The sequence below is a fragment of the Primulina huaijiensis genome, chromosome 3 (assembly GCF_012295235.1).
Source record: "Primulina huaijiensis isolate GDHJ02 chromosome 3, ASM1229523v2, whole genome shotgun sequence".
Classification (NCBI taxonomy): domain Eukaryota; kingdom Viridiplantae; phylum Streptophyta; class Magnoliopsida; order Lamiales; family Gesneriaceae; genus Primulina; species Primulina huaijiensis.
Window position 1 is genome coordinate 22241966 of NC_133308.1, and position 27553 is coordinate 22269518.

The 27553-nt window shown below is 33.9% G+C and overlaps 4 protein-coding genes across 8 annotated transcripts; 3 read left to right on the forward strand and 1 right to left on the reverse strand.

Annotated features, from left to right (window-relative positions):
• The first annotated feature begins 637 nt into the window (after positions 1–637).
• Positions 638–4555, forward strand: LOC140973769 (uncharacterized). Of its 2 annotated transcripts, none has more exons than XM_073436831.1 (2): positions 638–842; positions 1581–4555. In XM_073436831.1, exon 2 carries the CDS (start codon positions 1740–1742, stop codon positions 3852–3854), a length of 2115 nt encoding a protein of 704 aa, XP_073292932.1. In that variant the 5' UTR covers positions 638–842; positions 1581–1739; the 3' UTR covers positions 3855–4555. The 2 variants fall into 2 exon arrangements, with proteins under 2 accessions (XP_073292932.1, XP_073292931.1); XM_073436830.1 differs by having other exon boundaries at positions 1609–4555.
• Positions 4556–9731: 5176 nt separating this feature from the next.
• Positions 9732–15050, forward strand: LOC140973770 (uncharacterized). Of its 2 annotated transcripts, XM_073436833.1 has the most exons (3): positions 9732–9996; positions 10066–10096; positions 12150–15050. In XM_073436833.1, exon 3 carries the CDS (start codon positions 12280–12282, stop codon positions 14371–14373), a length of 2094 nt encoding a protein of 697 aa, XP_073292934.1. In that variant the 5' UTR covers positions 9732–9996; positions 10066–10096; positions 12150–12279; the 3' UTR covers positions 14374–15050. The 2 variants fall into 2 exon arrangements, with proteins under 2 accessions (XP_073292934.1, XP_073292933.1); XM_073436832.1 differs by lacking the exon at positions 10066–10096.
• A 577-nt stretch (positions 15051–15627) lies between these two features.
• On the reverse strand, positions 15628–19923 carry LOC140972247 (uncharacterized). The gene is made up of 3 exons (XM_073434692.1): positions 19517–19923; positions 17137–17376; positions 15628–16159 (listed from the first exon to the last, which is right to left on the reverse strand). Exons 1-3 carry the CDS (start codon positions 19871–19873, stop codon positions 15809–15811), a joined length of 948 nt encoding a protein of 315 aa, XP_073290793.1. The 5' UTR covers positions 19874–19923; the 3' UTR covers positions 15628–15808.
• Positions 19924–23660: 3737 nt separating this feature from the next.
• LOC140972248 (probable WRKY transcription factor 30) lies at positions 23661–25227 on the forward strand. Of its 3 annotated transcripts, none has more exons than XM_073434694.1 (3): positions 23661–24041; positions 24337–24471; positions 24612–25227. In XM_073434694.1, the coding sequence occupies exons 1-3, from the start codon at positions 23707–23709 to the stop codon at positions 25078–25080; spliced, it is 939 nt and encodes a 312-aa protein (XP_073290795.1). In that variant the 5' UTR covers positions 23661–23706; the 3' UTR covers positions 25081–25227. The 3 variants fall into 3 exon arrangements, with proteins under 3 accessions (XP_073290795.1, XP_073290796.1, XP_073290797.1); XM_073434695.1 differs by having other exon boundaries at positions 23661–24029; XM_073434696.1 differs by lacking the exon at positions 24337–24471 and having other exon boundaries at positions 23661–24029.
• The last annotated feature ends 2326 nt before the right edge of the window (positions 25228–27553 follow it).

The window sequence follows — 27553 nt, forward strand, 5'->3', positions numbered from 1 at the left end:
TAGAAAAATAAAATATATGTACTAAATCAAATAAACAATTGTTTAAAAAATAAAAAAATGTTCAAAATAAATATTAAATTATTAAATTTTATGATATAAATATACAATAAATATGTTTTCAAATATAAAATATATAAAAATGTAGGTAATATTTATTAATTATATTTTTTTAAAAAAAATTAAAATTTTTGGGTCAACTCGGGTTGAACCGCACCCAACCCAACCCAACCCGATAATTTTTTTCAGGTCAGTTATCGGGTCCAACTCGATCTGATCCGAACTCGAAAACCCCAAACCCAAACCTGATTTTTTTCGAGTTGAATCGTGTCGGGTTGGTGAGTCGAGTCTGATTTTGACACCCCTATATATTCAAATAATATAATGGTAAAAATGATTTAAATTTTCTTTGAACATCAGTTTTATAAACAAATTAGAAATAAAAGTAATTTGATCAGGGTTCAAAAGTAACCGGAGTTAAGAAAATGCACGAATTAAAAGATAACCATGGTTAAGCTAAATGTGTCAATTTAACCGCGGTTGACTTCAACTCTAGTGAGGTGGGAACCCAAAAGTTTTTGTTCACTATGAAAATGAAGCCATTTTCACAACAATGGTTGAGCTAATTGTGTAAATTTAACCATGGTTAACTCCAACTCTGGTTAGATGGGAACCCAATAGTTTGTGTTTACTATGAAATGCAACCTCTCATAAACCTATTGTTTCGATCACGATTTTAGCTTTTTCCATTGTTTTATAGGGTTCTGTCCAAGTTCAATTTGGTGGGAAAGTAGGAAAATTTGAACAATCACTGTTCCATCTCATTCAAATTCTGAATTTTGCCAGTAATTCTTACATTCCTTTAATTTTCATGTGTTCAGATTTACGTCGAAATTGAATTTTTGTTTTTGTAAACTAGGGTTTTTAGTAAATGTGCTGAATTGTAATAGGTAGCTTGACAATCTCTTGTTTGATTATATCAGATGCATTGGGAGTGCTCCTTTTCGATGATTTAAGGGGTTAATTTGGGATTTGTGGGTATTCACTGTTTTCGTAGTTCTGTGCACGCAGAGTTTGTTCTGTCCATCATAGGTAGCGATAGAGCACCAGTGCTTCTTCGTGAATGTGTTGTTTATTGTAAAGCATGTCGAGTTTAAGTGCCTTTAGTTCTTGAAGTTTTTAAAATGTCGAGAAGATGGGGTGCTCAATAATGTGGTGGTGGTTTAAATTCTAATGTAAATGTTGTCGGCGTATCAATCTGTTGGCTGCACCGATGCTGCCAGACATGGTGTATGCGGAGTTTTTTCTTTCTTTTTTTTATTTCTGATCTCAATTATTGATTTCCAAGCCTTTGAGGATATTACTTTGGAAGTTGAAGTCATGAGCTAGTTATTTTCCGATATTCTGTAATGACGTGGTTGCTAGGTTTATTATGATCATTCACCCCTAGCAAATCTTGATAATCGTAAAAAAAAAAAAAAATACTCACGTGATATTATATCTGAACTCAGACTTTTCCGTGAATATCCAATTCTAATCAGAATAATTCTGTTCTGAGATTTATGTATCTAATTTTTTTGTAGTAACATATATTTTATCGTCTGTCGTGCTGTACTTGGAAATCATTATTCGGGAGGACCTTTGTTGCCAAACAATCCCTGTTATTCGGTGGTTCTTTTTGTGACTTAAGAGTACATGCATTGATAGTCAGGTGAAATTTTGGAGGCATTTCATTTTTAAGGATGGAGTGCAATAAAGACGAAGCCCTGAGGGCCAAATCAATTGCTGAGAGCAAGTTAGAGAAAAAAGATTTTGGAGGTGCGAGAAAATTTTCCTTGAAAGCTCAAACTCTGTATGCAGGGTTGGATGGCATATCACAATTGTTGAAAACACTGGATGTATATGTATCTGCGGAAAATAAGATAAATGGAGAAGTAGATTGGTACGGAGTACTTGGTGTAAGCCCCTCAGCTGATGATGAAACAATAAGAAAACAGTACAGGAAGTTTGCCCTCATGCTGCACCCTGATAAAAATAAATCTTCTGGTGCTGAAGGTGCATTTAAACTAGTTTCTGAAGCATGGACTTTGTTATCAGATAAGGCAAAAAGGTTGGCTTATAATCAAAGGAGAGGCTCCAAGGGGTTTCCCCTGAAGGTTCCTATGCATAATGGTGGTCCATCAGCAGCACCCAGGGCGAATGGATATTACAAATTTGCAAGCAGCACATCATCAGCTCCGGTGACCCAAAATAATAATGTGAAGGTTCCCCCTAAACCTACTCCTCCTACTGCTCCTACTCCATCCCATCAAAGAACTGATACATTTTGGACGATCTGTGATTTGTGCAAGATGCATTATGAGTATGTAAGGATATATCTTAACAATACTCTTCTTTGTCCCAATTGTAAGAAGGCCTTTACGGCTATAGAGACTGCTTCACCATTTAATTGTTCTGAACCAACCAATCAGTTTCCTCGGCAGCGGCACCCAAGTCATGGTAATCATGTACCCAGTCGAAATGTTTATGATCCTGTAAAAAATTGTGCAGCTGCTCAAAAGTCAATACCAGGCCAGTCAGGTCCAAATTCTTTTAGGTACGTTAACCACCATCAGGACTCACTCTCTGGAACAGCTACTGTAGGTAAAACAGATCCTTGGATTGCAGCAAAAGCTGCCAATGTTGTTCAACTGGCACAGGATAAGTTGAAGAGAGCACAAACTGAATCACATATCTCCTCTGGGTGGGAGGCAAATATTGAAAAGAGAAAATTAGATGAAGATGTCAAGAGATCTGGAACGAACAATAATTCAGCCCAGGGACATGGTGGATTTGAAACTTCCAGTTCGAATGCTGGATCAAGTGTTTATGGTTTTTCTGGAACATATCAGATGCCAAACATCACTAGAGAGTTGACTGGCCTGGAAACCCGAAACATGTTGATGGTCAAGGCCCGGCAGGAGATTCAGAAGAAGCAAAACGAATGGCGGTTGGAGATGATATCCAAGCCCATGACTAAAGAGAAAGACAAGACGAAAGCAAGCAAGAAAGAGATAAGTCGAGAACGTCAGGTTAACCGTGCTTCTGGTAATGCCACAAAAGAGGATCCTGTTGCGGCATCCATAAATGTACCAGATCCCGATTTTTATGATTTTGATCTGGATAGAACAGAAAGTTCTTTTGGAGATAATGAGGTTTGGGCTGCCTATGACAATGACGATGGCATGCCACGTTTCTATGCTCTAATCAACAAGGTCATCTCTAGAAAGCCATTTAAGTTGAGGATAAGCTGGCTTAACTCAAAAACCAACAGTGAATTTGGTAGTTTAAATTGGATAGGCTCAGGTTTCTATAAAACATGTGGAGAGTTTAGGGTTGGCAAATATGAAACTTGTAAATTCATCAATTCCTTTTCTCATAAGGTTAGCTCTTCAAAAGGGCTGCGCGGAGGCATTTTAATACTCCCCAGAAAAGGTGATGTTTGGGCACTCTACAAAAACTGGTCATCTGATTGGAACGAGCAGACACCTGATGAAGTTATACACAAGTATGATATGGTGATGGTATTAGACGACTATAGCGAGGATATGGGTGTCGCTGTTGCTCCTCTTGTGAAGGTGGTCGGGTTCAAAACAGTATTTTGTCCAAATTTGGACCCTGAAATGATCCACAGAATACCCAAGGAAGAGATGTTCCGATTTTCTCATCAGGTCCCAAACCATTTGCTTTCTGGTCTTGAAGCTCAAGACGCCCCCAAAGATTGCCTGGAGCTGGATCCAGCAGCTACTCCGTTGGAACTTCTTCAGGTGATAACTGAAACCAATGATGCGCCAATGAAGCTGGATAAAGAAAGTTGACGAACAGCTATTGCAGAGTGTTAAAAGTACTAGTTCAGATCGCCTGACTCATTCTACATCAATGAAGCTGGATAAAGAAAGTTGACGAACAGCTATTGCAGTGTGTTAAAAGTACTAGTTCAGATCGCGTTGCTACGGGAATGAGCATTGCAGGGAATTATCACGAGCCATAGATGTGAGAGATTGGGATCGCTAAGTTCAGCACAATCAGTAGATTCTGCTTAAGCCAAAATATCGTACCGGATGCACGGGTCACTGCAGAATTGACATACCTGTTTATTTTCTTGTCAAATTTCACAAGGGACAGTGCTAGAATGTTTGCGTTTTGCTACACTCCACTCCCATTGAGTTGGGTTAACAGCTGTTCATATTCATAAGCTTAGAAGGCAAAGAAATCTATTTCTCTTTCTCCCAACTCCGTGAACGAAGACGTCACTTTCACTTCACAGCCGTTAGAAAATGATTAAGAGAGGTGCTTACAATTTTGTTCCCTCGGCTTCTGATCCTGTCATCTACATATGGGAATTCTCTCCCCTCTGAAGCCTTGACAAATGACACATTTTTAAGTTCAGTAGAATTTAATATAATTGCTTTTTGGCTTAGAAAATACCTGTTCCTCTTATTAAACTTGTTTTTACTTTTTACCAATTGGAAGGGTATTCTCTCAGCAGCCGATATAATGGTGGAGATTATTTGGTCCATATATTTTTAGTGCTTCTTACTTAATACATAGCTTAATGTTTCTCATGGGGATTTTTGCGGAGAAAACCGGGTAATCATAATTTATTTCTGGAAACCCAAATTCAGGAAACACCTGCAAATCAGACAAGTTTAATAACAGATCCAGCTTACACAACAATGTCCTACAAGATTCATGCATAGAATATTGGTCTCTGTTGCCTCTGCTGTTCTTTTCTAATGAGTAGCGCTTGTCTCTCTCCTATAAGGTTCAAAAAAACGTGAAGCGTCCCGAAGCGCGGATGTCGAGCTTCAAGCTTAAACGAGATTAGCACAGGCTTAAGCGTGAAAAAGCGTTTTTTTATTTTTAGTGTAATTGTAATTATCTCAAACCAATAAATAGATAAAATAATACATAAATATGATAAATTTAAGTTTGATGCATTAATTCTCATATTTATATAAGCATACAAATCTCAAAATTACAATCTTTATTTATTTTTGCAACTAGAACACATTAAAAATGTTAAATATTTGTCAAATCATTATCAAACACGCTTAATCATAATTAAAATTAAAAAATAAACATCTAAATTATAAATTTAATTTATTATTTTAAAATAAAAAGACATACCTTCAAAATAAAAAAAATTAAAAAATAAATAGATGTGATTAATTGTGCATAAGTACGCTTAATTAAACGTTTTAATTACGCTTAATTCAGTCAAACTACAGTTTGACCGCTTTTTTCCGCTTTCTCCGAAGCGGGGCGTTTTTGCCGAGCTTCAAGCTTAAGCGCGCTTAAGCGGGGTTTAAGCGGACTTTTTAGAACACGTGAATAAATACATCAAAAATTTGAAGCACAAACTCAAATTTAATATGGGTTCCAAAGCATTTCTCTTTCTTGGCCTTTTTGTAGCCATGTTTATTCCATTTTCTCGGAGGTGGCAGCAAGAGAGTTGGCTGAGACGACCAACTCCATTGACGCAAACAAGCATTTTATCGACAACAAATATACTGAATCGGCAGGCACGGTTTATGAATTTTTGATGCTTTTTGTCTCCTGTGTTGAATTATCATTCCGGGAAATTGTGGTATCTATTTGATAACTAAAAGTATACAAAAAATCATAAATCAATAAGAGGGACTATATAGTTATCGCTACGAAAACTAAATGATCAACCCTCATGTCGCATTTGGATTGATTATTTTGGAGCTAAAAATTTCAAATATGTTAATTTGGTTGGGCAAATCCACTTGAAAATGAATTTAAAATCCTAACTAGTTATATTTCTAGTTATATTTCGAGTCAATATGGTGGATTTCAAATACATCCATATATGAAAAAAATTTCAAATCATTATTTCAAATACTTTATCAAATTCAAATTTTCTACTACAAACACAACCCAATTTCTTTTGTTTTTATGAATTGTCTCTCACTATTTTGACATTTTCAACACTCTCTGATGAAAATGAGAAATCATATTTTCATAGTGAGTACGCAAAGTCTAAATGCTAAATTATGATCCCGAATTATACCAGCCAATCATAATTTCCAAAAGTTAGATCTCAATTACAACCCCTTGCAACTCCCACGTAATTTGTCTCACACTTGATAAGGGACCAATAATATTATGTTATTTATCTTTACGTATCGAGCATGGCCCATCAATATCAAATCTTAGTGGACGGTCGTCATGAGATCCCCAATTATATAAGTCAAAATCATGGGAGTTCCAAATAGTTCATATCAATAATGTCAATAGAAGTCACATTTTCCGGCTTCCAAGCCTACCCAATTATATAAGTCAGACACTGAGCGCAGAAATTCGACCATTGATGGAAAACAAGAAAATATTAAACTTTCATTTAATTTTTCTTTTAATGAGCCTGATATAAACTTCGAATCTTATTCAAAATGAGTGATTTTAATTTCGAAAATTTGTCTAATCGTTTGATTTAAAAACTACGCTATGTTTGTTTGTATGTTTGTCGGATTCAGGTAACTCTAGTTATCACAATAATAATAATGCACATACTGATTATTTACAATATATCACATGTATTATAAATAATAAACGATGATAGATAACAGATAGCCATTTGATCCATGAGAGTCATAAACGGATCCAAGTCCAAGACTTAGGTAAATACAGATATGCAAACATACTATTACAAAAGCTTTCAATATTTTACATTTATTCAATATTCAAAACTTTTGAGAATTTAGGCTCATCATCTTCAAATCTTGATCTTTCACTAAATCTAATAATTATATTAAATATTAATGGCATATTATGATACAAATATAACGGGTGAGAAAGGGCCACAAACAGGTCAACTTCAGTAATTATCAAATAAATTAAAATTTAACATGTAAAATATTCTAACATACACTTAGAAAATTGATGATGACTCTCAATCATCCTTATAACATATAATATTAAATATTAACATAAAATCATGTATGTGGTACAATTATCGCAAACCGACATAACTAAAATAAATTAATAAATTGAATAATCATCTTTACTCAATTATCAATTAATTTATTAATAATTAAAATTTCTCATAATTTTTTTTATCATAAATAATTAAAATATAATTATTAATTATTTATTTTATAAAAAAATTTATAATTTTATCAAAATTTATTTCAAGGGTAAATTTGACTATATTTTCATAAAATATCAATTTAGTACAAAAATTATAAAAATTTCAGAAAACCACCCCATGGGCCCAAGTCAAAACCAACCCGTGGGAAGGGCAAAGCTATCTGAGATAGGCACCTTGCCTGTGTGCTCACCCGCTGTCCAATCAACTTGGGTAACGGCACGCGGGCACCTGCTTGTTCGCGCAAGGCAATGCGTTGCCCTACACAAAAACTTGAACTTTTTATTTAAAAAATGTGCAGGTAGCGTACTGCTTGCGTTGGATAGCACTGCCCGTTTCCCGTTGTCCGGAACTATTTCAAGCAATGCATAAGGTTTTTTTTTTTTTGAAAATAAATTTTCGGAGCGATTCGATTTTCTGAAAGATTTTCTTAAGCAGTTAGAACCAAAAACTCAACACGATTCAAACAATAAACAAAACGAATCATACGATTAAGAAACATAGGCTCTGATGCTAATGTTGGAATATCGTTTTCTCGCACCCAAGACGCAATGGAAGTTTAAAATTTTTAAATAATTTTTAATTTGACAATCAAATATTTCTTGGGCGTCGTATGTGACGATGGTACAAATCTCGTTCATATAGTGAAAAATAAAAATTTCAAAGAATAAAATTTTCTACTGATTCGTTTTTGACAGCTGCCTATTTTGGAACTTCCTTCAGTATATTAGGCAGTTGCACTCTCCACAACTTCCAAATATGGAAACTATTTATAGACTCTTTTATAAGTAATATGATTGATCTCCGTCAAAGAACAATCGCCAAATTCAAACCTTGAACTTGACAATCTCAACGGAAACACATAATTCAATATTTGTATGAGATTCAATGGTTCATGGATACGGCTAACCGTGAGTTCACAACTTCATGTGATTCAAGACAACATTTGTCTCTATTCGGTCTTGCCCTAATTAACCTCATTCTTTTCATCAACCTCCTTGATCAAGAACGTTAGAACTTAAGTTTGATTGCACCTATCAGATCATGGTAAGAGCATCTAGTAGCATCGTCCCATGATCCCCTAGATATCACTGACAGTGCCTGCAAGAACCAGTAAGTTATGGTTAGCGTACAGTACGATACTTTCAACTCATATATCACGATCGAATCCGCAACATCGGTATATCGAGAGTTTCAAATGAATTCGATAACAAGGTGATGTATCTTTGAGTAGTCATATTGGCATCGTATGTGCAAATAAGGAAATACCTTTATATAGTGCTCATGTCTTACTCTGGTCAGAGATTCTTTACACTATTAACTCATCAGATCATGTAGGATATCTACAGTCGTAAGCAAGCCATGAATCCCAAACTACAATAGATCGACTCCTATGTATGTCAGGAATACACTCAATCTCGTCATCTGATGATCCTCATGGGGGTCGGTAAACGAATCAAAGTGCAGCGCTATTACGCAGAGCCTTTATGTTGTCCCGGATCAAAGAATTAATGATGTACAACCATAACAACAAACTTAATTAATTAACTATGTAAGTGATAACCACATAGAAATTCCAAGTGAGAGTTGTTAAGTGCAATCATCATATGATCACATATATGTGTTTAATCATCATATTATCACATATAAGTATGATTTGACATCTCCATACACGTACCAATAAAACATAGCGTTAACATCATCGATGCTAGTCTCAATCTCGAACAAAATTTATCCTTATTTTAGGCCAATGAATCGATTAGAAACTACTTTAGAATATATAATATACTTCCTAATTAATTTCATGATCTATGTTGAGAGACAGACATCATTGTACTAATTGTATATTCAAAAGCTTTATATATGCACCTTGCATATGTATATACAGATAAAATAAATGAATCCATGTCATTTGGTACCAGAGATTTGATTCTTTTTGATTCAAATAAGTTATATTAATATTTTTTTTATCGAATTTGTTCTTCGTTCTTTTTGTTTGCATTCTTTGTTTCTTATGTTGCAAGATTTCTATCAAGAATCTTGTTTATCATTTTCCTTTGTTCGTGAATCTTGCGATTCTCAAATTTTCTTGAGTTGTTCTTTTGCCGTGCAACTATTGTGAAAAAAGTAATATTTGTAATAAAAAAACGATCGAATTATAAACAAACAAAAAAATTTCGATAAAAAAAAGGAATGACAGTGTTCCGAAATTTCAGTGCTTATATTTTAACATTGAATTTTTTTTGTCTTTAGTGTTGAGTCATATTCAAATTTTCGGAAAATATCCTCAAATTTATTGGTTTTGTGAAGTTGAAGTGAAATAGTTATAATTGTCTACAAATTTGAACTTATAAGTTTGATACGTACAAACTACAATTAATATATGAAGCATATGTATGAATGTGTAATGTTCTTTTTTTGCCAAATTAGAAATAAAAGAATTTGATCACAGTTAAAAATAATAATTGGAGTTAAGATAATATATGAGTTAAAATGAAACCATGGTTAAGATAAATGAGTCAATGTAACCATGGTTAACTCCATTTCTAGTGAGATGGGAAGTGAAACCCGAAACTCAAAAGTTTGTGTTCACTATGAAACGAAGCCATCTCACTACCATCGTTAAGCTAATTGTGTAAATCTAACCATGGTTAACTCTAACTCTGGTTAGATGGGAACCCAATATTTGTTTGCTATGAAATGCAACCTTCTCACAACCCTATTGTTCCGATCAAGATTTTAGCTTTTTCCATCGTCTTCGCTCTTCTAGGGCCAAGTTCAATTTGGTGGGAAAGTAGGAAAAGTTAAACAATCACTGTTCCAGCTCATTCAAATTCTGAATTTTACCAGTAATTCTTACATTCCCTCTACTTTTCATGGTTCAGATTTACGTCGAAATTTTTGTTTTTGTAATCTAGGGTTTTTGGGAAGTGTGCTGAATTGAATTAGGTAGCTTGACAATCTCTTGTTAGATTATATTAGATCCATTGGGAGTGCTCCTTTTCGTTGATTTAAGGGTTAATTTGAGATTTGTGGTTGTTCACTGTTTTCGTAGTTCTGTGCACTCAGAGTTTGTTTGAACTGCCGTTTGTCATTTAATGCTGTTGAGATTAGTTCATGTTTTGGTATGGGTTTTTTCCGGAGGATTTGAGCCACTTCATTGTCACTGTTTGTTAGCTGTTGCTCCTTAAATTTCAGGTTAGTTGTTAAATTTGAACAAGAATATATTAGTAGGTAAAGAAAGAGCTAATCCTCAACACAATCTATCTCCAAGTGCAGGAAACATCTCAAATGTCACAGTTCATGGACTAATTATTGAGTCATGGTTGTAGTTTAATTGTCATTCATAATGTATATCTCACTAGTGTGTCATGAAAATGAATAATTTAAAACTCAGGTGAATGCAATGATGTATTAGAAAGAGACTTATAGTCTATAGATCACTAATCATTGGGGAATATTAGAAAGAAACTTATAGATCACTTATCATTGGGGAATATCATATAATTGAAAGATGTAACTGTATAATTTAGGTCGATTTAATTAGGATTCTCCAAATTATGTTTGGATCTTAATTTGATTTGTTTCCATATAAATGTATATATGTAGTTATATAGAATACACCAATAATAACATAATAAGACAGTATCAATTATTTGATTCTTAATGTTGTTGTGGTATCACTAACTTTATGTCGTTTGGTAGTAGAGTTGTACCAAAAATTCCAGAAATCATGTGTATTGATTATTAGCTGACCCAAAAATACAATCGTTCAGATATCCACTAAGACCAAAATTTTCCATGTATGTATTACTGGATTAGATACAGAATTACAGATATCAAATTTCAATATCCGATCAGATCCAAATTTTTTTTTACAGTTTAGACAATTATATTGTGTGAAGATGATACTATGTTTTCTTGTATTCTCGAAGTATTTTTAACCTCTAAGAGTTTTGAAAATATACAGACTGGAAATAAAGTTTTCGAACTTTTTATTTTTAGCATAATTCCCTTGAATTCGGAAATTGTAAAGTAATATTTAACCAGATTGAATAACTGCAGGCGGCAATCTGAAAGTGAGTATCCATGTATGTTATGCTGATGTCCCCTTTTGGTAGATAAGATTAGAAAAGTTTATATCTGACTAAGTTAAATCGGTAGCAAAAATGGCAGAGTAATCATATATCTGATCCTTGTTGTGCAGTAGTTATTCCTTCCTTTTTTTTTTGTTTTTCATTTGCCTCACGTTTCTTCATCACCATTTTTTCCTCCCTACACATTGGTACTGCTGAAGTGTAGTGTGGAGGAGTGACCCTACCAGATTGTGAGATATGCCAATCCGTGGAAGGCGGTTCCTTTATAATGATTATGTATTATTTAGTGTCGGCCAAATGCACCTAATCCTTTTTAGGCTACAATGGGTGGTGGATGTTGAGTATTATTAGGCAGTTGATATTGAAAAAAAGTTTAAAGAAACTTCATAATGATCCTGAGCGAGTGTAATTTCGTTGGTGTAAAGCAGGTCGTGTTTAATTGCCTTTAGTTCTTGACTTTTTTCTAATGTCGAGAAGATAGGGTGCTCAATAATGTGTTGGTGGTTGAAATTCTAATGTAAGTGTTGTCTGTGTATCAATCTATTGGCTGCACCGCTGCTTCAAGACATGGTGTATGTGGAATTTTTTACTTCTTTGTTTTAGTTCTGATCTCAATAATTGATTTCACGTTTGATTCCAAGCCTTCGAGGATATTACTTTGGAAGTTAAACTCATAAGCCAGTTATTTGCCGATATTCTGTAATGGCATGATTGCTTGGTTTGTTGTGATCCATCACCCCTAGTAAATCTTGATAGTCGACAAATATGACTCACGTGATATTATTTATGAACTCATAATATTCCATGAATATCGCATTTTAATCATAATAATTCTGTTCTGGGATATATATACACATATATTTTTTTCTATAATAATATATATTTTATCCTCTGTCATGCCTCAGGTGTTTGGAAATTATTATTCGGGAGGAATTTGTTGCCAAACAATCCCTGTTATTCGGTTGTTCTTGTTGCGACTCTAGAATACACGCATTGATAATCAGGTGAAAATTTGGAAGCATATCATTTTTAAGGATGGAATGCAATAAAGATGAAGCCCTTAGGGCCAAATCAATTGCTGAGGGAAAGTTAGAGAAAAAAGATTTTGGAGGTGCTAGAAAATTTTCCTTGAAAGCTCAAACTCTGTATGCTGGGTTGGATGGCATATCCCAATTGCTGGCGACACTGGATGTATATGTATCTGCGGAGAATAAGATAAGTGGGGAAGTAGATTGGTATGGAGTACTTGGTGTAAGCCCCTCAGCTGATGATGAAACAATAAGAAAACAGTACAGGAAGTTTGCCCTCATGCTGCACCCTGATAAAAATAAATCTTCTGGTGCTGAAGGTGCATTTAAACTAGTTTCTGAAGCATGGACTTTGTTATCAGATAAGGCAAAAAGGTTGGCTTATAATCAAAGGAGAGGCTCCAAGGGGTTTCCCCTGAAGGTTCCTATGCATAATGGTGGTCCATCAGCAGCACCCAGGGCGAATGGATATTACAAATTTGCAAGCAGGACATCATCAGCTCCGGTGACCCAAAATAATAATGTGAAGGTTCCCCCTAAACCTACTCCTCCTACTGCTCCTACTCCATCCCATCAAAGAACTGATACATTTTGGACGATCTGTGGTTTGTGCAAGATGCATTATGAGTATGTTAGGATATATCTTAACAATACTCTTCTTTGTCCCAATTGTAAGAAGGCCTTTACGGCTATAGAGACTGCTTCACCATTTAATTGTTCTGAACCAACCAATCAGTTTCCTCGGCAGCGGCACCCAAGTCATGGTAATCATGTACCCAGTCGAAATGCTTATGATCCTGTAAAAAATTGTGCGGCTGCTCGAAAGTCCATACCAGGCCAGTCAGATCCAAATTCTTTTAGGTATGTTAACCACCATGAGGATTCACTCTCTGGAACAGCTACCGTAGGTAGAACAGATGCTTCGATTGCAGCAAAAGCCGCCAATGTTGTTCAACTGGCACAGGATAAGTTGAAGAGAGCACACACTGAATCACATATCTCCTCTGGGTCGGAGGCATATATTAAAAAGAGAAAATTAGATGAAGATGTCAGGAGATCTGGAACGAACAATAATTCAGCCCAGGGACATGGTGGATTTGGAACTTCCAGTGCGAATGCTGGATCAAGTATTTATGGTTTTTCTGGAACATACCACATGCCAAACATCACTCGAGAGTTGACTGGCATGGAAACACGAAACATGTTGATGGTCAAGGCCCGGCAGGAGATTCAAAAGAAGCAAACTGAATGGTGGTTGAAGATGATATCCAAGCCCGTGACTAAAGAGAAAGACAAGACGAAAGCAAGCAAGAAAGAGATAAGTCGAGAACGTCAGGTTAACCGTGCTTCTGGTAATGCCACAAAAGAGGATCCTGTTGCGGCATCCATAAATGTACCAGATCCCGATTTTTATGATTTTGATCTGGATAGAACAGAAAGTTCTTTTGGAGATAATGAGGTTTGGGCTGCCTATGACAATGACGATGGCATGCCACGTTTCTATGCTCTAATCAACAAGGTCATCTCTAGAAAGCCATTTAAGTTGAGGATAAGCTGGCTTAACTCAAAAACCAACAGTGAATTTGGTAGTGTAGATTGGATAGGCTTAGGTTTCTATAAAACATGTGGAGAATTTAGGGTGGGCAAATATGAAACTTGTAAATTCATCAATGCCTTTTCTCATAAGGTTAGCTGTTCAAAAGGGCTGCGTGGAGGCATTTTAATACTCCCCAGAAAGGGTGAAGTTTGGGCACTTTACAAAAACTGGTCATCTGATTGGAACGAGCAGACACCTGATGAAGTTATACACCAGTATGACATGGTGACGGTATTAGACGACTATAGCGAGGATATGGGTGTTACTGTTGCTCCTCTTGTGAAGGTGGTCGGGTTCAAAACAGTATTTTGTCCAAATTTGGACCCTGAAATGATCCACAGAATACCCAAGGAAGAGATGTTCCGATTTTCTCATCAGGTCCCAAAGCATTTGCTTTCTGGTCAAGAAGCTCAAAACGCCCCCAAAGATTGCCTGGAGCTTGATCCTGCAGCTACTCCGCTGGAACTTCTTCAGGTGATAACTGAAACCAATGGCTTACAATGAAGCTGGAGAAAGAAAGTTCATGAACAGGTATTTCAGTGTGTTAAAAGTACTAGTTCAGATAGCCTTACTATGAGGATGAGCATTGCAGGGAATAGTTACGAGCCATAGACAAGAGAGAATGGGATCGTCGCTAAGTTACATCGCAAACAATAGGTTTTTCTTAAGCTAAAATGTCGTACCGATGCACAGTCACCGGAGAACTGATGCACATGTTTATTTTCTTCTCAAATTTCACGAGGGACAGGACTAGGATGTTTGAATCTTGCTACACTCCACTCCTTTTGAGTTGGGTGAACGTTTGTTCATATTTTCGTTCATAATCTTAGAAGACGAAGAACTCGATTTCTCCTTCCCCCAACTCAGCGAACGAAGACATCGCTTCAACTTCACAGCCGTTGGGAAATGATAAAGAGAAGTGCTTGCAATTTTGTTCCATCGCTTCTGATCGTGTCGTCTACATATGGGAATTCTCTCCCCTCTTAAGCCTTGACGCATATTTTTAAGTTCAGTAGAATTTAATATGGTTGCTTTTTGGCTTAGAAAATACCTTTTCCTCTTATTAAACTTGTTTTTACCAACTGGAAGGGTATTCTGTCAGCAGCCAATACAATGGTGGAGATTATTTGGTCCATATATTTTTAGTGCCTCTTACTTAATACATATCTTAATGTTTCTCATGGGGATTTTTGCGGAGAAACCGGGTGATCATAATTTATTTCTGGAAACACAAATTCAGGAAACATCTGCAAATCAGACAAGTTTAATAACAGATCCAGCTTAGACAACAATGTTGTACAAGATACATAGAGTGTGCTAATGCTTGAATCTTTTAATTAAGCTGCCATACGGTAGTGTATCAATGTCTGCTGTGTGTGTTGGATCTGTTTTAAGGGAAAATTTCATTACATTCTCAAGGCAATTTTCTAAGAGTAGCATATCATTAACGAGCCAATTTTCCAAATTGTGCTAGTTTTATTTTTTACCAAATTGTGCTAGTTTTATTTTTTAAAGTCCGGGGTGGGCGGATTGGGTTTAAAAATCCATGTCCTCTCGTTGAGAGAAACAACGACATTTGGACCAAAAGCTGTGGCGAAAAATTTGTAAGATTTGGTATCTATTAATAGTACATAATATTTTTTTCGATATCTCAAATTTCGGAACAAAGTTTTAGATAATATTGAACTAGAGTGGCATTTCAAAAAAATATTAAATTCTTTTGGCATCCAAGCAGAATAAAAAGATGCATTATCTAATCATCATTAGATTGTCTAAAGGTCTCATTAATGCAAGACAAGAAACAGTATACTTCAGCCCCAGTTTTCATGAAAACCTAATCAAAGCACAAGTTTCTCTAGGGTTTTCCAAAGTGGAACTCAAGATCCATAAACATTCTTGTTGCTTTCAGACATGTAACAACGGAAGCAAATGTTAATGTCTAACCAACAAGAACATCCGTGTAAGGCGTTGGAGCGACACCCGATCGCCCCTCCTCCATGGCAGCCGGTCTTTGCTGCCCCCGCTGTTCTTCTCTAACTCGTGGCACCTGCCTTTCTCTCGGTTGTCCCTCATCCCTAGCTATTGGTCTCTGTTGCCTCTGCTGTTCTTCTCTAATTAGTGGCACTTGCCCCTCTGTTATACGAAGCAAACGTTCTCGTGCACCACCTCGCAACTTCTCTAGTCTTGGTTCACTACCATGCAGCATCTCAAAAACTTTTAAGACGTTTGCCACACCCCCGAGAAAAAGCAATATGCTTCCTGATATACATAACCAAATCCATGATTCACCCTGCACCCATGTCTCTGATTTAGATGTCAATTAATAGACTGATCTGAACTATACTTGCATCATATGTTTAGTTCATACATTGGGTAGGATCAAGAGTTCGCATATTCACATAACCACATGTAACCTTTGATGAAGAAACTCGTGCATATCAACGAAAAACACTCAATTTTTCCAGCAATGATAAATATAACTGATACTCATGCTAGTAATCAAGCCAAGATTGAATTCAAAGCAAGCCAAATTTGAATTCAAAACACACCATTTTGGAATTCAACAACACAATTAACACATGGTTTGAGATTAGTAAAAAATGGTTGGTTTGATTATGTAAGCAATGATGCTTTAATCTTTGTTTTTTCCCTAAACTTCACCTCTAAATACCCATTCATTCTTCATTTTAAAATCACACCAAAAACACAAAATCCTCTCATCTACAATCATAAGTGTAGAAGTGAGATAAAGGATTTAGTGTGAGATTTCTTAAACTCCTTATCTTTGGAAGGAATATGATTAGTGGAGAGAAAGTGAGTGTTAAAATCAGAGTGTTCTGAGTGAAATCCTTTGTATTCTCAATTCTCTTGTCTTCTTTGTTATTAATAAAGAAGTGATCTCTTTGAGAGGTTTAGAGTGGACGTAGCCCAATCTTAGGGTGAACCACTATAAATATTGGTGTTCATCTTATTCATTGTTGATATTCCGTTGCGATGTTACCTCGTTTATTTCCCTGATATCCCAACAACTCAGACAGAACACAACTGTTTTGTAGTGACCTTTTCATGACAGCAAGAGCTTGATATAGGGTTTTATTGTCAATCTAAACTTGCAATCAACTCAGAGAGCAGGACGAGGTGGCTGAAACTTTAACTTACGGAAAAATTACACATGAAAATAAATTTCTTTTAGGGGAATTGCGGCTCGGCATACATGAATAGAATATCATAAGCATATCTAATAACTTTAACTATGTAATAAACTACCAGAAGATCCACGCCATGGTGATCATATCCAATCTTCTCTCGGCTGTTGAGAATACCGCCGACTAGGAACAACAAGCTTGCCATCATGAACGGAATATGAACACATTCCTGCAAGATTTGAACAGTCCCATCCGCCCTCTCATAGATTTGACATGAGTTTTGGATTGATCCAAGCAACCATAGAACTGGACCGGCAATAAGCATGTTTAAAGCATGTTGTTCTAATTTATAGAAGCCGTTCTAATTTATAGAAGCCGTATCCTTTTTCTGCCTGTCCAACAATGCACCAAAAAAAAAAGACATTTGCATTGAAAGAAAACATTGAATATGATAGATGAGGCACATACTTTATTGAGATGAGAAATTGACACACGTTAATAAACCACTTGGCTCGGGGATGGAATAATGAAGGATGGAATAATATGAGGATGATAAATTGAAAGAGATCGACAATACTAATATTTTTAACTTCAACTACTATAGAACTCGAGCCAAACCTAGATAAAACAAGGGATATCCAGTCTTACATTTCGCACCAAACTGTGCCTATTGTTAAAAACTCTGTAAGTATATAACGAAGCTAGCTTAAGGTTGCGATGAGGAACATTAAGTATCTAATAAAACTACCTTAGTGTACTTGACAAATTGGTAAACAACCACAAAATAAATATTCAACATTATTCATCAGGAAAATATTTTTTTGTCTACTAATTTGTCTAGTTTTAGGTTTTTGTTCAACTAGTCAAATTTTGGTTTTATTGTGTTAATTTTTATTTCGTACTATTTTGATCAAATTGCGGACTAGATACCAACCACGCCAACCATTTACAGCGCTACATAAGCACTTTTTCAAAATAGTACTAAAAGCAAAAAAAACAAAAAATTAATGCAACCAAAACCCAAAATAGAAACAAATTAGTGGAATAAGAAATATTATTTTTCCTTATCCATGTAAACTATGTTAGTTCACAATCAGGGGCTAGGATGGGCTTTAGTCCAGCCTAGTCTCGAGATTAATGTGTATATATAGCTATGTATTTTAGGAATTTTAGTCACTGAGCAAAATTTTTATACATGGATTCCTATGAGTTTTAAATAATCTAGCATTTGAGCTTATTCTATATCTATGTGGTTATCTTAATTTATATATTTACTTATTCTAATTCTACACTTTATATATATATTTGTGTTGTTCTAATTATAAATATGTATTTACATAAATATATTGAATAAACTAAAAATATACAAATACTAAATAATAATAAAATTAAGTGATAATTATTAGAGTACAAAATTATATAACTAAATTATTTGAATGAATAATGTCATATGTACATTCATTTTTTTGCTTACTTTACTATGAATTTATTTTAAAAGTTCATTGTTATAAATGATATTTTTCTTGTATCTTGATATATTAAATTCTTAAGATGATTTTTAAAATCTATCTAGTTCATATTATACAAAATATAACAAAAAATTTAAAAAATAAATTAAATAATATTTACATTTTCAATGTCCAGCCCACCCTATTTTAAAATCTTAGTTACGCTCTTGCTCACAATCATACATATACATTGATGTGTGAGCCTAAGGCCATCTCCAATCATGGCACCACCGTGAATGTGTCAGCACCAAATTCAGTGCTGGATTGGAGTAACTCCATGTTTTACTCCAAATCATGCGCCACTTTTTTTTATAAAAAAAAATTCTGAAATAATTTAGTTTAATTTAATTATTTTATATTTCAATTAAATAATAACTTTAATTTTTTTAAAATATTAAATTAATTTTCTTTCAATAGAAATATTAATGTTGAAATAAAAAAATAATTTGAAAACATTATATTTTAGTGTAAAATGTAGTGCAACGAGTGAAAGATGATTTTTATGTACCACTAATGTAGCCAGAATGTTGTGCATTAATGAGTTATTTAAAATGTGTTGTCCGAAGAGTTGCGGATCAGTCTATGCTACACCGATATAATTTATCCTATTTTGTGTTGGTAAGTAGTTTATACTTCGTGAATCTCACATGCAATAATATCAATTTTGCCAAAAAAATCACTAATTGACTATATGCTGCATCTATATGATTTTCCCAATTCTACAGACCCATCTTGCTTTGTCAAGTTATACTCACCTAAAACAAATCTTGTATAACATGCATCAAATTCAATCAAGAATATTAAATAAATTCAGACGGAGTGTCTATTATGTACTTGGACATTAAAAATTAACAAATTCAAAAAATGGAAAGAGTGAATCAAAACCAGGAAATCAGATAACTAGAATACTTGAATCCGATGAATTATAAGCTGGAAGATTTAATTCCAAATTTAACTGATCGAGATTAAATTAATAAGCTAGCTAGCACATACTTGGATGAAGAGAAAAAAAGTGGCCAAGGAAAACAGAAGAGTGCCGACAGCAAAAATCAACGGCCCGGCAAATTCCACAAGCGTCAGCTGCAAATCGAACTCCATCAACGACAATCTGTAATCGATTCCGGCGAGATGTGCGGCAAGATCATGCACGTTAACCAAGACGATTATCACCAGACCTACCATCGCTAAAACCAGGCCGGACCTAGCCTCGCTTGTCCACTGGCTCGCGAATCCACATCCAAGCACGATCGTCGCGAAGACGTACAGGCTTGCGTTTATGTATTCTGATCTGTTACGAGCCCGTCTCGGGCCGTACATTCGAATTTCCCGGGCCGACGCAAGCTTCACCATTTTCACTCAGAGAACAAGTGAAAAGGGATTAAAATGGTGCGGGAACTTAGATTCGGCAGAGGCTGGACTTGAAGCAGCGATACTATAGGTGATAGGGGTGATGAAGTGAGAGACTTAACGGTGTTGTGCACGTGGCTTCGTGCATGGACTCCATGCAATCTCAATTGAGTAAAAAAATGTTATAAATTATTTTTACTTTTTTCTCGATTCAATTTGAAAATGTTCATTTATTTAGGACCACAATTTTCAAAACAATTTTTTTTATTATTGTCTCTCTTTTTTTTTAAATGGTCTCATAGTTCATTAATTTATATCTTTTTTATTTAGTTTTTTTTTCATAATATTATTGATATTCATCAAATATTGCTGATATATCATTATTTCATGTCTATATTTCAGTTAAAAATATTAAAATTTTAAAAAATACAAGTGAGTTTATTAAAACAGTAATATTTAAAAAATATATAAAAACAAATAATATTACGAACAAGTTGGGGTTAATAAGCATGTCTCGCTATTTTAAAAAATTTAAAAGCAATGAAATTAAAGAGCCAATGTTCAGGCGCTCGGCTCTTTACTTTTATAAAAAAATTATAATTATTTATTATAATAAAAGAATAGGGGTTAAGGAGCTCGACTCATTATTTTAAAAATTATTAAAACAAAGACTAAAATTAAGGAAGTCAGGTTGTAGAGACTTTATTTTAGAAAATACAAAAGCAAGTAATATAATAAAGGAGTCTGGATTAAGGATCCCGCTTATTATTTTAAAAAATATGTTAAAACACATGTTCTAGTTCTTGAAAAAGAAATAAAGTATTATAAACTTGTAAAAGATACAGAAATCCAAATACAAACCAATGGACAATATCGTAAGAAAATACAACAGGCAAAACTAAAACAGTGAAGCAAGTTGGAGTCTATACGAAGTACACTTTCCTTAAAACACATTTGTCCAATTCGAAGGTGTTTCGAGAATCAGGATGGACACTTGTTTCTTATAATACAACGACAAAACAGTGCAACAACTTAACACGAATTAACTACACCGGCGAACTGAAAACGTGTCTTCACTTTATCAGCAAAAGTTAACGGAGACCAAATAAAAAGATAAAAATATGAAATGCGCGCAAAAGAATGTTTTAGTGGGATCTTGAGTGTGTGTGTAAAATATATTTTATATGTTTGGATTGAGAAAAAGTTTGAAAAATATATTTTATATGTTTGGATTGAGAAAATGAACACACTATTTATAAGCTCCAAAATACAAACAAAAATATTAATTAACTCAATTAATCTTACAATTAACTCAATAATATGAAGAGAAAAAAAATCTCCAATTAACTCAACAATATGGAAATTCAAAAGTCATTTTCACAATAATAACCCACAACTAACTCAAGAATGTGAAGAGCTAAAAGACACTATCTCATTTATGAGTCATAACTTTAATTCAAACTCTAAATTCGATTTAAATTTCCAACAATTCCTCATATGGATGAAAATTGATACAAATCTTGGTGATAAATATCTACATGAGTTGAATCTTGCATATGATAAGTAAGTGTTATCCTTTGAATATTCTCTTATTAAATATATCTGCTTTACTAGCTGACGAATAGACATGATGTCTTTGAATTGTTATTTTGTTTATGTAAATTAAGATATACTTTACATAAAAATCTCCCTGATACAATTTTGTTCTCATTATTTTGTTCGTTTTTGGCCATGAACACACGTCTGGTTCTGCGAAAGAGTCTAGACTTGAGCATAACAATTCATTCGAAACGGTCATACTTCTCTTTCACATAAGTGATTCTATATTTCTTATCATCGGAATCATTAAAAGTCGTATGTTTATCCTCAACACTCACTGTTTCATAATAGAAATGGGTTAGGATAGTACCCACAGTGATCCACCAAATCAGTGAGATTATGTTGTTCAATTGAACCTAGTTCTTGGGTTCTCTAGTCAGCGTAGGTTGAGTTTTCTTCGCACTAATTTATTCTATAGGCTTAAACCTCATTTCCTTAATGATTTCGAAAGTAACTCTCTGTTTAATCTTTTGGTTAGTCAATTCACTATATTATTCTTTGAATTTACATCATAAATAGAGATAACTCCAGTTAAGAGTAGTTGTCTAATGATATGATATCTACGACTTATATACGAGTTCGAATAGCATAATTAGCTATGCAAATAAATCGAATATACAACTCGAACTCGAAACCTAAACTAGCACCAGATTAGAGTCACGATACTAATATTAATTATCATTATTCAAAAGTACTACTTCTTTTCGGTTGAAAAGTTAAAACGCGGTAATTTGGACTTGGGGATACTTAATATTTGTTTAAGCCACTGTCGTTAATGTAAATGCATAAATTCACACACTATTTATTTATTCATAAAATATAATCAAACTATATATTATTTTATATTATAATATACTTTCATGCTTCGACATGTCTGAACTATGCTCGTCAGTACACAGACGACGCGTTTCGTGGTTTGAAGTGGAATTTATTTTATTAAAATAATTTATTTATTGAATAAATAAATTAATATTATTAAGTTGGATCCCATTCTTTGTTTTATTTAATTTATTATTCAATTCCCTCCATATTTTATCCGTTTTTTCTAGCAATACTTTCCACCATAGTTCATTTGTCAACGGTCTTTCAACCAATACATATTTAGTAATCTTTAATTATATAATTTTATTCAAATCTATATATTATTATTATTATTATTATTATTATTATTATTATTATTATTATTATTATTATTATTAAATTATTAGTATTATTGGCGTCACTATACTAGCTATTTGTTTATTTTTAAAAAGGCATCATTGTTCTTTTCTGAAATATTCATTTACAAAATAACTAAGTATACCAAACACTAGAAAATAACGTTTGGGTCCAATAAATTACATATTTTTTTAATAACGATCATGTCTTTGTCCAGTAATTTGTACATTTTTTTGATTTGATTCTTTTTCATCGGAGCAATACTGTAACGCCTGAAAACGATGATGTGTTACTAAAAATTGCTGTCATGTTTGATGTTACGTCGTTATTACGATATAAAAAGACTAAAATAAAAAAATACAAGTTATTGGACTAAGGAAATAAACATGACAAAAAACATGGTATTTATATGTCAAAACTGTATTTGCACCAAAATAAACTAAAAAATATCATTACAATATATTAATAAATATTTTTTTATTACGATTTAATTTCGTGTGCCAGATATCTCATATCACTGCTATTTGTTTTTAGTTAACGTACTTGATTAGATTAAAACTAATCTAAAAGATCTTTATACTCCAAACCAGTTGTGAATCTTGTATTTTCGAGCAAATATTTGTAAACATATGGCGTTTCATTTTCTTTTTTTGAAAAAATAAGTGGTGAAACTTTATAATTATATTTCTTGTAAACAAAAACATGAATAAAATTGATAATTTACTCTCTTTTTTTAGAAACATAATTTATGAATTATATATTGTCCGAAGTGCGACTCAGATTGTGTTGACAAGTAGTGATGCGTTGAATGGTCACTGCTACCGAGTAAATTGTTTCAAACCCAATTCTTATTTACATTTAACTCAGTCAGATTTCATTCTTTTCTTCTTCTCCTCCTCGTGTCATCCCCTGTGGTTTCTCATTCAAACCAAGCCGAGTTCCCATGTACAACAACACCATTATATATATACCCTTTTTTCATATCATTTAATTGTTTCTTACCAGAATTCATCTATATGTATATATAATTTACTTCGACGAGTGCACTTTAATCTTTTGTTCTAACAAAAAAAATAAAAATGGAGAGATTTCCATCAGATTCGGCCCTGAAAAATCTCGAAAACGAGCTAACACATGGGGGAGAGCTGGCTAAGCAACTACAACTGCTTCTGAATGCGCAGTCTTCTTCACAGGAAACTCACGTGTATCTGCTGAATGAAATCTTGAACACCTACGATCGCGCGCTGTCGGTGATCAAATATGGAGGTACCAGTGGCTGTGCCGGTGGCGGCGCTAGCGGTGGGGCAATGGTGGCAATAAAGTCTGATTCACCAGGCCCGCCACTCACCGGAAGTCCCCACAGCAATCATTCGGATCCAGAAGATCAGGCTTGTTGGATAAGGTTAAAAAAAAAGTACTTTCTTGTATATTTCGATTCCTCCACATTTTACATACCAAAGTTATACGCTGCGTCCAATTGTCTAAAATTGCATTTCTACCTCATATAAATCAAAATCTGGATCTAATTACTCTCTCACCAGGAGTTTTTAACCAGGTTTGAGTTTGTTCTACTCTGATTTGACTTTTAATTTAAACTTATTGACAGTTAGAGAAAAATGTTTTAGAAAAGAATTTGAGGATATGGGAAAGTTAGAATAAGATGTGATATGTTACAGATTTAATATGATATGTTTTGTATAAATTTTCAGTGGGGAAAAAAGAGTGCCGGGGTGGACACAAAACGTAGTCGAGCTTGGAGAGACAGGAAACGAGACGCGGCTTGATGATGGGCACAGCTGGAGAAAATACGGCCAGAAAGACATCCTAAGATCAAAATATCCTAGGTATGTGTGTATGTATATGTATATGTATATGTATATGTATATGTATATTTCCACTTGATTGAAACTGAATATAATGTAAAAACTGAATTAAAATGAATATTCCCTCCGTCTTAGGTAGTTAAGCATGTGTATGTTTTCAGGGAATATTATAGGTGCACGAACGGGAAAGGCTGTTTGGCTAGAAAACAAGTACAAAGATCAGATGAAGATCCTTCAGCATATGAAGTCGCATACAAAGGACACCACACGTGCCATAATAATCCCCCAATCCCAATCATCCAACCTCAAAATGAACTAAAAACACCTTTATCCCACGAAAATCAAAATAACCAATCCCAACAAGAACCATTTCTCAACATCCAAACAAGCCTTGAGATTATAGACAGTAGCCATGATAAACTATACAATATCCCTTCATCATCAAACTTCAATCCCGAAAACAATACCATTTTTTCCGACGACCAAATTTTGTGTGAGGGTTATTTACTGGATTTCATGTATCCCACGGCTCAGGAATTAAATTATTTCAACGGTTATGAAGGGTTAAATAATAATTCGCAAGATATCGAGCCTGCGGCGAAGCCCCCAACTCAAGACGGGGATTCTTGATTTGATAGTTTATCCGGGCAACTAGGATGAGTTTTGGTTTGGAAATTCGAGTTACTTCCCTTGATTTTCATTATATATTTGATTCTCATTTTTGGACTATATTATAATAAAGTAGTGTAAAAATCTTGAAATAAGCTTCTTATTGATGTAAATAATAGTTAATAATATGACATTTTNTATATATATAAATTTAGTTCAAAGAATGTCTCCAAAGTAGGAGGCAATAGAGTGCATCAGCTAAGTATAAGATTTTGATTATTTGAGTTTGCTAGCATGGAATTTTGGGAAATTACCCATTTAGATAACTAAATGTATTCATAATATAACCATTTATCTCTACATATATGTCTCAACAAATTTTGTAAACTGGCCTGAAGACATGATTTCTCCCATTTAGAAGAAAGATGTTAGGTTCAAATCCCCACCACCCCTTATTGGATCCCCAAAAAAATAATTGTTTTCCACGTATATGTTATCAAATTTCAATTATAATCTTGTATCTTCTCATTTTTTATAATTTTAATTATTTTTCATTAAGAATGCTGATCCAGTTATACGCGTCAACGTCACATCAACATCGCATTGGTGCCACATCGGAAAAAAAAATACTAAAATTGACAAAAAAATAAATATAATTGACTATGACTGAAATTTGACATCATAAATGACCAAAATAACAAATAGACAAACGTACAAAACAAAAAATGCAATCTTCCCTATTGGTACGTAGCTTAGAGTTTTTAATCTTATAAAGAGTGATTACCTCAAAATAAAAATAAATTAATTAAAAATTTACCATAAAAGGCTAATTTACATTAACTGCCAAAGTATTCTGCAGGAATTTAAAACATTCAAACTATTATCGATATCGTATATTAACTCCATACTAGAATCTCTTTAAAACAGGAAAAATAATCTTGTCAATATCTTCAATGCGAATCGAAGATGTTAATTCAAATAGAAATCATTACATCTACTCATTAATTAATCTCTAACCTGCAATTATGGTTAACTAATACATCCCCACATTGCTTTATTGCAAATAAAAATATTAAAAAAATCTTAAATAATATTAACTTCCACCAATAAATTTTCCAAGCTAAATTTTACCACTCGACTATATTTCTAAATATCGTATTATTGAAGCATTTTCAATAGAAAAATTAGCTCGGGCATGAAAACTCGGTCGATGATAAATCGAAATTAATTAGCAGAAAGTCTGTTGAATTTGATGAGCCAATTCTTCTGCACTAAGTTGGCATTCAATTCCAATCTATAAATCAATAAGGAACAAATTATGCAATTGTTAGTCATAAAAAAAAAAATAAATACTCAAGATATCACTAATTTTTATTTTTCCAAAATTCCCCTCAAGTCCAAAAAATATCATTACTTCTAAAAAGCAGAAAAAAAATATGCATAAAGCATAATCTTAGTTAATTTTTATTTTAAAGATCCTTAAAATAAAACCAAACACTAGAAACTCTTATCATACACTAAAAAAAATTAATAATCCATGCAACACATGTTTCCGATATTTTTTCAATGTGGCACCGTTACAGTGCTGTCGTACGAAGAGTTAAATCAGTGTTCACGATGAAAAATGACTAAAATTATAAAAAAAAATCAAAAGATACATGATTAATATTAAAACTTGATAATATCAATAATCAAAATCGTGAAATATCTTATATAAAATCAAAATTGTAATTTTCACTTAATAACCTACTATTCAAATTTACCGGTACAGAAGACAGTAAATATTTTTCAAAAATGGAATTAATTTTAAAAGGCGACAAATACTTGTGGGAAGTGTTGATTATTATGTTTCATTTAATTTTGGTGTCAGAAAATTTGCTGACCGTTTCGAACTTGTCATGTCTACTTCTCAATTCTTGAGTCGCACGTCCAGACAAATTAAGATATATTCATTTTATATATATTGGAATGAAAACCTACTACTCTCTCATTTTATTTCAAGTGTCATTTTAAAAAACCAAATATATTTTAAGGAACGTTAATTAATATTAATATAACCGTACCGTATTATTTTCCAAATTTTGACACCTATGAACATTTAATAAACTTCAGCTTTAAATGATTTTAGTTACCTTAATGGTGAAAGAATTCAGCATTGTTTCATCGACTGTGCTGATGCTCACTTTGAGGATTTCCAGTGCAAGTTCCTCCAGGGCCGATATGATCTTCACCACCTGGCCCGGGATATGAAGGGACATCGTACTAAGCAACAGGTTGGGGCCCGAGAACTTCACCTCAACTTCAGCTACAGCTGACTTTGAACTTGCCACAAGTTCATTAACACTGTCGTTGATCGATGAAGTCGACGAATTACATGGAGATCGGTCCAAGGGGCTTGGAAGAGACGGTGAGTTGAGATAGTATGTTTGGCTACTGTGCAGCAAGGGCATGTACGGGCTGCTTGATTGAGGGGTCCTCGGGCTTATAGGGAGGC